The sequence below is a fragment of the Bipolaris zeicola genome (genome assembly GCF_000523435.1).
Source record: "Bipolaris zeicola 26-R-13 unplaced genomic scaffold scaffold_434, whole genome shotgun sequence".
NCBI classification, from domain to species: Eukaryota; Fungi; Ascomycota; class Dothideomycetes; order Pleosporales; family Pleosporaceae; genus Bipolaris; species Bipolaris zeicola.
The window spans coordinates 1-10,327 of record NW_006912483.1 but is presented as its reverse complement, the minus strand read 5'-3'; the positions used below and the strand labels follow the sequence as shown (position 1 = coordinate 10,327).

The 10,327-nt window shown below is 46.9% G+C and overlaps 3 protein-coding genes across 3 annotated transcripts; 2 read left to right on the top strand and 1 right to left on the bottom strand.

Annotated features, from left to right (window-relative positions):
- Positions 1 to 413: 413 nt before the first annotated feature.
- On the top strand, positions 414 to 4,733 carry COCCADRAFT_41971 (uncharacterized protein; the record flags this gene model as incomplete). Its single annotated transcript, XM_007720266.1, has 6 exons — positions 414 to 605; positions 655 to 760; positions 813 to 955; positions 1,005 to 1,896; positions 1,958 to 4,653; positions 4,707 to 4,733. 6 exons carry the CDS (start codon positions 414 to 416, stop codon positions 4,731 to 4,733), a joined length of 4,056 nt encoding a protein of 1,351 aa, XP_007718456.1.
- A 1,947-nt stretch (positions 4,734 to 6,680) lies between these two features.
- COCCADRAFT_112214 (uncharacterized protein) lies at positions 6,681 to 6,899 on the top strand (the record flags this gene model as incomplete). The annotated part of the gene is made up of 1 exon (XM_007720265.1): positions 6,681 to 6,899. A coding segment is annotated over one exon (219 nt), but the record flags the coding sequence as incomplete, so codon positions are not given.
- Positions 6,900 to 8,826: 1,927 nt separating this feature from the next.
- Positions 8,827 to 10,002, bottom strand: COCCADRAFT_41970 (uncharacterized protein; the record flags this gene model as incomplete). The annotated part of the gene is made up of 3 exons (XM_007720264.1): positions 8,827 to 9,584; positions 9,633 to 9,750; positions 9,781 to 10,002. 3 exons carry the CDS (start codon positions 10,000 to 10,002, stop codon positions 8,827 to 8,829), a joined length of 1,098 nt encoding a protein of 365 aa, XP_007718454.1.
- Between the last annotated feature and the right edge of the window lie 325 nt (positions 10,003 to 10,327).

The following is a 10,327-nucleotide window of genomic DNA, read 5'->3' as shown; positions in this document are numbered from 1 at the left end:
TGGGTGCTTAGCGTCTTAATGGAGAAAGCGGATGCCCGCTTGCAGAAGCTCGTTAATAGTATGTGTCGATTGGGAAAGGATAGCCGAGACCCCACCCGACGCACGGATCATGTCTACATCCGTCTTTGCAACCTGAGCTAAATAGTTCTTCTGTTTTCTTACACAACGTCTTGTATGAATACTGGGTTGTAACTACAATCAACAGCAACTGCCAAGAGCTATTCTTCTAACTATCTGCTTCTCGCTTATGATGTAAATGGGGATATCTATCTTTAGATAAAGAAGTGGACGTCTAGTATTGTGGGGCACCCGCTTTCGCTTTTAGTAGCCCGGGTGTATGTTGAACACGGGGATTTACTGTAACACACTGTCGTCTTCTCTCGCTTCTATTCGCATCCCTTGAATAAGCAAACATGGACACTACGAATACTCGACCGCCACTTCGGCCGGCAGCTGGTCCTGAGGCAGAGAACGCTGCGCTCTCTGTTCAAGTGCTCGAAAGAGGGACACGAGAGAAAGACAGCGCCGTCGAAGCCATTGGACGGGATGGAGATGTGCCCGCGAAGTTGAATCACGTTCTTCAGGCTGGCATAAAAAATTACTTTGTACGTACAATAGATTGGCAATGTTTCAATGCTAACGAAAGTGGTCTAGCGGATCTTTTCTTACGGAACGAAACTAGATATCGTACTTATACTATTGTGTTGTATCACTTCAATAGGCTCAGGGGTCGCTTTCCCTTTGATGAACATCGTTTTTGGTAGTCTCCAACAAGCGTGAGATTCAACAAGATCCTTACTGATACAGATCAGGTCAATTAGTGGGCTCATTTACCAACTACTTTATCCCAGGAACGACAATGTCATCTGGCGAATTTCAAGCGGAGATCAACAAGCTGACACTTTATTTGATCTATCTCTTCATTGCCAAGTTCGTGTTGTCATACATCTCCATGGTATTATCCAGCATCTATTGATTGATCGGATTATTAAAGAACAATCCAGGTGACAATCCGAACCAGCGGTCTCCGAATTTCTTGTGCCCTACGGCTAGCCTACTTGCGAGCTTTGTTCGCACAGCCAGTGAGTGTTATTGACACTATAAGTCCTGGAAAGGTATCAACTCGTGTTACGACCTCTTCTAATATCGTACAAACCGCTATATCACAGCACTTGGCTATGCTTTTTCAATCACTCGCGTTCACAATCGGAGCATATGTTGTAGCATTTGTAAAAAGCCCGCTGCTTACCCTAGTCGCCTCTAGCTCAGTAACGTTCGTCTTAGTCATCTCTGGTGCCATACTGCCGCCATTCATAAGGATACACAAGGTCACCGAAAAGTACCATGAGGATGCTTCAGCCATAGCATTTGAGATATTCTCGTCTGTCCGCATCATTGCTGCGTTTGGCGCAGAAACAAGAATGGCGACACGGCATGAAGAAATGATAGACAAAGCGGCGAAGAATGAACGGAAGGCTGCACCTTTGATGGGTCTTATCATGTCGCCTATGATGGTTGGACAGTACGGTACCTTCGCTCTCACCTTCTGGTTTGGCATCAAACGATACTCTGAAGGGCAGGAAGACACCATCGGAACCATTACTGTTGTCCTATTTTCAGTACTGATGGCAACGATGAATCTTACCAGAATCGTCTCTCCTACCATTGCTATCACAAAAGCCTCATCTGCTGTTACAGAACTGTTCGCCACTATTGATGCCCCAGTCCCAAACACCACTGGGCTGAAAGAGCCAGACATCACCGCTGATGCCGATATCACTTTTCAGAGTGTGAGATTCTCGTATCCTAATAGGCCAGATACGCAGATCCTCAATGGGCTTGATTTTGTGTTTGAAGCTGGCAAAGTCACTGCTATCGTAGGTCCATCTGGGAGTGGTGAGTTCCAAATACCATATCTATATTTTGCACCTAGATGACAGGTAGCTTCACTATTTAGGAAAGTCTACCATTGTAGGCTTGTTGCAACGATGGTATGATCTCCACGGTATGACAGCCCCAGCTGCACCAGATAGCTGTATGCACAATTTAACGTCCGACGTCGAAGCGTCTCAAGAGAAGGAGGATCTCAGAAATTTTAAATGGGGCCAGAATCACAATACTCTCAAGTGTAACGATAAAAAAGAGTCCGTGAAGAAAGCCGGAAACAATAAATGCAAGGAAAAAGAGCTCGAACTGGGTCCAAATATATGCACTGGCAGGATAAAGATTGGCGATACTGACATAAGACAAATCGATCTCAAGTGGTGGCGCGCCCAGATAGGTCTTGTGCAACAAGAGCCTTTCCTATTCAACGATACACTCTACAACAATGTCGCTTCTGGACTCAACGGTACGAGCTATGATGGTTTGTCTGAAGAGGAAAAAAAGAGGATGGTTGAAGACGCCTGTCGCGAAGCCTGTGCTGAGGAGTTTATCTTAAAGTTACCTGAAGGGTACGAAACCATGCTAGGAGAAAGCGGTATCAAGTTATCAGGAGGACAACGCCAACGGGTTTGCATCGCAAGAAGCATCATCAAGCAGCCGCCTATATTGATCCTGGATGAAGCAACCAGCGCTATCGACGTCAGAACTGAGCGCATTGTGCAGCAAGCACTTGATCGTGTCTCAAGAAACAGGACAACTATCGTCATTGCCCATCGGCTTTCTACCATTAGACGAGCTGATAAGATCATTGTTTTACGTCAAGGGAAACTATTCGAGCAAGGAACACATGAGGACCTACTAAAAATAAACGGAGGTATCTACTACGGCTTAGTTGAGGCACAAAAAATCGCAATAGAAGCCGGAAACGATATCAACGTGGATGCGCCAGAAAAGGTTAAAAGTTTGGATACTGTGCTCGTCCGAGAAAATGCTGAAAGCATTCGTCCTAACAAAGTAGCAGACCCAAAGTACAAACAACAAGGGCTAATTGGCAGCTTCGGCCGTTTGATCTATGAGCAACGTCGTCATTTGGTATTGTATAGTGCGGCCACCTTTGGTATCCTAGCCAGTGGCGCGGTCTACCCACTTCAAGCCTATATCTTCTCCAGCGCCATCAATGTGTTCACATTCCCAATAGACAAACTTGTCAGGCAAGGGAACTTCTGGGCAGGCATGTTTGGTGTACTGGCAGGAGGCACTTTTATATCATACTTTTTCATGGGGGCTGCGTGCCATCTCATGTCAACTACAATCACGGCAAAGTACAGGCAAGAATATTTGGTCAACCTCATACGCAAACGCATAACATTTTTCGACGTTCAAAGGCATAGTCCAGGGTCTCTTACGGCAGCCTTGAGTTCAGACAGTACACAGATCCAGCAGCTGATGGCGACAGAGATGTCCATGGCGCTTGTTGCCGTTGTCAACCTTGTTGGTTCCGTCATCATATCCTTTGTCTACGGCTGGAAACTCTCCCTCGTCAGCCTGTTCACCACTTTACCGTTAATTCTTGCTGCTGGCTATCTTCGCATGCGTCTCGAAATGCAATTTGAAAAGACAAATGCCAAGGTTTTCGAAGGTAGTAGCCAATTTGCTGCTGAAGCTGTTGGCGCTTTTCGTACAGTGCTCAGTCTTCTTATGGAAGACAGGATCACTGAGCACTATAAGGATTTGCTCGAGGGCCATGTCACAAAGGCTTTTCATAGCGCAAAATACAGTACTACTATCTACGCAGCGAGCGACAGTATTGAGCTAGCTTGTATGGCTCTTGCATTTTGGTATGGTGGTACGTTGCTTGCGTCCCGCGAGTACAACAACGTCGACTTCTTTGTAATCTACCAAGCCATTATCCAAGGCTCGATCGCAGCAGGCACGTTCTTCTCGTTTGCCCCAAACATGGCGCAGGCAGCTAATGCCGCCAACCGCATTCTCAGCATGCGTCCACTAAAAACTCGAGCTCCATCTTCTTACCCACGTTTGATGGAGACGTCAGAAGGCGTGGGTATTGATTTCCAGAACGTTTGCTTCGCATATGAGTCCCGCGAAATTCCAGTGTTGTCGAACCTCAATTTGCAAGTTCAGCCAGGTCAATTCACTGCTCTCGTGGGTGCATCTGGGTCCGGAAAATCAACTGCCATTTCGCTGCTAGAGCGCTTCTATGACGCATCATCTGGGCGCATTCTATGCAATGGACAGGATATTATTGCTCTCGATCCCTCAGAATATCGTAAGCAAATTAGTCTGGTCAGCCAGGAGGCCACACTCTACGAAGGCACGATTCGAGAAAACATTGCACTCTCCGTTGACACCGCAAGCGACAAGGAGATTGAGCATGCATGCCGCGATGCACAAATTCATGATTTCATCACCTCGCTCCCAAACGGATACAATCAGCGTCTCGGACCAAAAGGCATGTCCTTGTCTGGGGGGCAAAAGCAGCGTCTATCACTTGCCCGTGCCCTACTTCGAAAACCAAAACTCCTGCTTCTTGACGAGGCGACCTCTTCTCTAGACTCAGAGTCTGAGAAGTTGGTTCAAGAAGCGATTGAGCGCGTCGCAGCAGAGGGGTGCAGAACCGTGATTGCCGTTGCACATCGACTTGCTACGATCCAGAAAGCTGATGTTATATTCGTGTTGGGGAGTGGCAAGGTGCTCGAGAGAGGCGATCATCAGGAACTGTTAAGGAAGAGGGGTATTTATTGGCAGATGGTAAGTATGCCGAAGCTGCGGTCATGTCTTGAACTGTATTAATCTTGGTTAAGTGTCAAGCTCAAGCTTTGGACGATTAATAACCTCTGCATCTGCAATTCCCACCGTGCAAATCCGAGCGTTACGTCCAATTTCGCCGACACATCCGTTGAGCCTCTCTTACAACCTCTTGGTTGGCTCTGCACTTTTATCCTATTTTGCTCCCTCTGTAGGAGATACTAGATCGACAATCTGATCAACTTTTTTAGTTTCTTATGTGCATTTATACTTCCTCTTTCAACTTTTCAACTGTGTGGCTGCCTCATTTGCGATCACAAGCTATGCAACAGGCTTAGGGCCAATCGGTTTATTGATCAAATTGATTGATTCAATTAATCCAAAAATGAGGCAGCTAGAGAGTCAATTAATCAAGTTACAGAGCGCTGAATTGATTGATTGGATTGATGGATTGAATGACGTGAGCAGGTAAACTCAATATAATAGCACCTGGTGTTGAGGCAGTCAGCTTTTATCGATAAGATCACGTGATCCTAACATCATGTATAAAACTGACAGTTAGTTAACGTATGTGGCAAGTGAGCGCCGCAGGCAAGCGAGCGCCGCACCCCACCCAACCTGCGCACCTCTATAAGCCTGTAGTTCCACCACAATATAGTTATTTTACTATATATTAACATAATAGATTAAGTAGTAACTACCTAGAGTATCTTTCTTACACGTACGCGANTTATGGCCAGTCTCTCTACACCTACTACAGCGCGCTAAAGCCTGGCGGCTGACACCTGATCGCTCTCCTCCTTAACGCTCTTCATAAGCGATCTGCTAATTAGCCTCGCGCTGAGCGAGTAGATCCTCTCCAGCTCCCTTTATTAGTACTCCTTACTTCTGTATCCGCTTCTTCTTACGCTACCTACGTTTTATTGCTGCCTCGTTGGCCCTCTCAAGGCTGGCGAGCCGATCTCGCATTAGCTCAGCCGAGAACATCATTATCTCTGCCCCCTTCTGAAGCTGGCTAATCGCCGCAATAATTGACGCTGGTGATGAGCTCTTATGCCGCTGAACCCGATCACGTATTAGCGTTGATTGGGCTTCAAGCTCGCGTAGGTTGCTTGGGGTGCGAGCCTGCCAGAGAGCCTCTGCGGTAGCAGCTGGAGGAGTAGGCGTACGCAGCTTTATGTCAAGCTTTGATAGAACAGCATCTGGCTGGAGAAGAACAAGGCCTGCGCCTTAAAAGGCTGAGCGGATATTGGTTGGCGTGAAGGATTGATCAAGCGCTGTCTTGAACGCTGGCAGAAACTCAAGCTTGGTGATGTGGTTGATGTGGTTGCGTATCAGACTCTCCACCTCACGGCTGTACGCGCGCTTCAATGGCGAGAAGCAGCCAACGTCAAGAGGCTGGAGCAGGTAAGACGAGTGAGGCGGCATACAGAGCGTGTAGATATTGTTCTCCTTGCAGAACTCTTGAAACTCTAGAGACTGGTCGCTCTCATGGCCGTCAAGAATAAGCAGGCGACGTGTGCCGATAACGCGAATCTTCGTGTGGGCATCAAAGTGCTTTATCTATGCGACACTTAGCTCGTTATTCGTCCAGCCATTGTCGCTAACTGCGATCGCCCAGTCGCGTGGGATCTCTGCCTCCTCGTACCAGGCAGATAGGTGATGCTTGCCAGTGAAGATAAGAAATGGTGGGACTGCCCAGCCAGCTGCATTGATCGCTGCGATCAGCGTTACCCACCCACGATTGCCTAGCTCAACTGCCTTTGGCCGGCCCTTCCTCTCTGACGCTGTTACGANTAGCTGAGTCGTAATCTTGCCCATCATAAAGCCAGCTTCATCGAAGTTGTAGACGTCCTTATCACAGATGCCGTACTTGGCCTTTGTCTACTCCACAAGCTTAAACCAGCTCTTAATTAGGACTGGATCTTCACATAGAGCTCTCTGCCTATCGTGCGCTCAATTAAAACGCGTTGTGAGACTGTCTATACGCTTAACAAAGTTGCGCGGCCAGTGGACGCTAGTTATGCCTCGGACAGCCACATGCCCGAATCACCACCAACACCACCCACCCGATCGTGCCGCAACCACCCCAAATAGAGCCTATCAACGCTGCGCTTGAAGCTATAGCTGCTTTAGAACCTGGAGAAAAACTTGTGTATGCCCAAATTGCTCGAAAATTTGGTGTTGAGCCGTCAACGCTGAGGCGGCGCCACCAAGGTTTAACTACCTCGCGCGAGGCCTACTACTAAAATTGACGTGCGCTGCACCCACAACAAGAGCTGAGCTTATTAAATATATTGATCAGCTTACTATACGTGGTACTCCACCTGATCGAAATCTTGTTCGGAAACTTGCATCTGAGATTGCGCAAAAAGAGATTGGTTACCACTGGGTCGATCGCTTTGTTCAACGCTATCCAGATCTTCTCTAGACAAAACAGGCCACGCCAATGGATCGCAATCGCCACCGAGCTGATTCAGAACAGAAATACCGTCTATATTTTAAGCTTCTACGCCAAAAAATCGCCCAATATGAGATCGAGCCGCGTCATATATGCAATATGGATAAGAAGGGCTTCATGATTGGAGTCCAATCACGCTCAACAAAGATCTTTTCTAAAGCTTCTCTTCAGTCTGGATTAAGAAAGACTATGATCCAAGATGGCAATCGAGAGTGGATTACGCTGATAGCTTGTATCTGTGCTGATGGATCTCATCTAGATCCGAGCATTATCTACTCAAGCCAATCTGGATTGATCCAAAACTCATGGTTGCAAGGTTTTGATCCGGAGATCCACTCCGCCCGAATCGCTACATCAGCTACTGGCTGGTCGAATAATAATATCGGGCTCCAATGGCTCAATCAGGTGTTTGATCCTGCTACTAAGCCTAAAGCTCGATCGTCTTACCGATTACTATTCATGGATGGGCATCACTCTCATCTCACGATGGAGTTTATTTAATTATTGTGATCAGAATAAGATCTTAATTGCAATATACCCACCTCATGCGACTCATACGCTGCAGCCGCTCGACGTTAGGCTATTCAAGCCGCTATCCACTGCCTATTCGAATGAGCTATCGAGCTTCATAGATAGGTGCCAAGGGCTGTTACCTATCACCAAGTCTCATTTCTTCCCACTATTCTGGAACGCCTGGCAGGCATCATTCAAGGAATTGACGATCTTCCGAGCCTTTGAAGCTACCGGTATATCACCGTTCAATCCAGAAGTAATACTCCAGAAGTTTAAACCAGCGGCTTACCACAGCGATAGCGATTCGTCCGCCCTCAGCGCTTCAGATTGGAGAAAGATCCGAGAGCTAATTAATAGCGCAGTCAACCAAAAAGAGAGTAGAAAGATATCCCAGCTTAACCGAACTATTATGAAGCTATCTACTCAGTCAAAGCTCGATCAGCAGGAGATTCAAAAGCTACGAGAAACTCTCATTGGTGAGCGCCAGCGGAAGCAGCGCTCATAGCCTGGTGCGCTCGAGCTGCCCGAAGATTATCGTGGTGGAGCTAGTTTCTAGTCGCCGCGGAAGGTGCGAGAAGCTCGCAGCCTCCACGAGCAGAAACAACGTGATCGTGAGATAATACAACATCAAAAATCTATTGATATCCAAGCTAGGGAGGAGGCAAAGCTACTCAAAGCTCAAGAGCTTGGTACACGGCGTCGCGCGCGAGCAGAGGCGAGGCTACTACGGGCGAAGCAGAAAGTTGATGAAGCTACTGAGCGAGCTGCTCGCCAAGCTGCGCTTAGAGCTGCAAAACGACTAAAACAAGCTGTTGAAACTTCACAAAAGGGTAAGAAAAGAAGTTTTAAAGCTCGTACAAAGCCTATATCAAAAAAATAATTAGTAGTGGTTGTAGTGGTGGTGAGCAGCCACTCGATCGCTCAGCAGCTCCATCAACACCACGATCACGGCGTGGCTGCGATATCAAGTTACCAGCCAAGTATCGATAGATGGATAATTGTAATACTATTTCTATATCTCAAAACTAAGAAGTTTTCTAACAACAGCTACTTGGTGCGACTCTACGGCCTGATTCTGGTGATGGTAGTTGGTGGGGCGGAGCGATCGTTGCGCCGTCTGGCACGGTATCCTAACTGTCCTGCTGTCCAACTAGTGTTTCTGCTACCTTTACAACCACTATATACCTCTTGTGATGGAAACTTTACGCACTTTGCACCTCTATCTTGAACAGCGTACTTGCTGATATTGGGTCATGTGTTTTTAACACAGTCTCTATTTCATTGTCCGTAATGCACTGTCGTCTTTTAACCATAGTGACAACAACGTTGTTTCTGAAGCAAGTGAGGCCACGTTGTTGTGCTTGCGATGCAATATATCCGTTAATGTAATCGATCTCGGTTTTCTGTCCCGCTTCAATGTCATGAAGCATTGAGCTCGTACTTTCTCTTGAACTCTCAGCAACTCTTAGCACCAGCGACCAGAGGTTTTGCTTTTCAAAGAGCTGGTCTTCAGAGCTTTGAGGCACTCCAGACGTTAGTGCGCGAACGATATCGGCAACCTCTTGGAAAAGTGCTTCCATAAAGCTAAACCGCTGTGGGTGATCGAGCAGTTCACCCCTGCTGCACCGAAATATCGCAGTTAAAGGATTGAGCACTGCATTGACGGTGAGTTTTCGTAGCTGTGCTGCCTTTGTCTGATCTAGCCCTATCAGGACTGCCTCTATGTCTGGCACCTCGAGAAGTTGAGTTATGAAATCAGGCCGTGCCGAGCTCGTTGGTATGCCACAAGTCGGAGCATGGGATGCACTCGAGACTGGCCCTAACTCAATAGCTCCTCGACCAGCATGAACGATGGAGAAAGGAGATACACGATATATGCTGCAGCTGCAAACTCCAACCCAGTATGATGGCCGTGAATTCGCATCCCTGAACACTAGAGCTGACACTTCGTCTGTAGTACCTGTGTGGTTGTCAGTCTTATGTAGCGTAGGGATCAATATTACCATACCGATTCCATTCTGCAAAAACAAGATATTGGATGATTTGCGAAGACGGTGTTTGACTGAACCTAAAGCGCAGGCTGTGACAGTAGTCTTGGTTGCTACAATCAAATTATCAATTGGATCCTCCGACATTCGTGAATCAGTTTCATCTGCTGTCGAGGATACGATTTCCACGTCGAAACCCGTTCGTTTATCGGAAACTGCATCTGTAACACACTCTATAGTTCTTCCGGACGCATCCCAGTCACCAATAAGGCTGGGTCGATGGAAAAGCAGTGAGATAGGCAACCCAGGGTGTTGCTTCCTTAATGCGTACGCAAAAAACTTTCCAATATTCCCAACTCCAAGGATATAGACACGGCTTTTGCTGTACATCATTTTGCAATGCTCGTATTTTATTGAAGTATCGATTAAATCGCTAGAATTTGCGATCAAATATATGTGCAGCCAAAAAGCAACGATAGATTCTGAATAACACAGTTGACCAATTATGACTTTTACTGATTATAACAATTCCGTTGTGATAACTAGTTTATGATAAAGGTGATATTTGGTTGAGGTGTTAGCATTTCGGACATATGCTCGTCGCAGACGATAGGTAGGTAGTGGGGTCTCGGCTATCCTTTCCCAATCGACACATACTATTAACGAGCTTCTGCAAGCGGGCATCCGCTTTCTCCATTAAGACGCTAAGCACCCA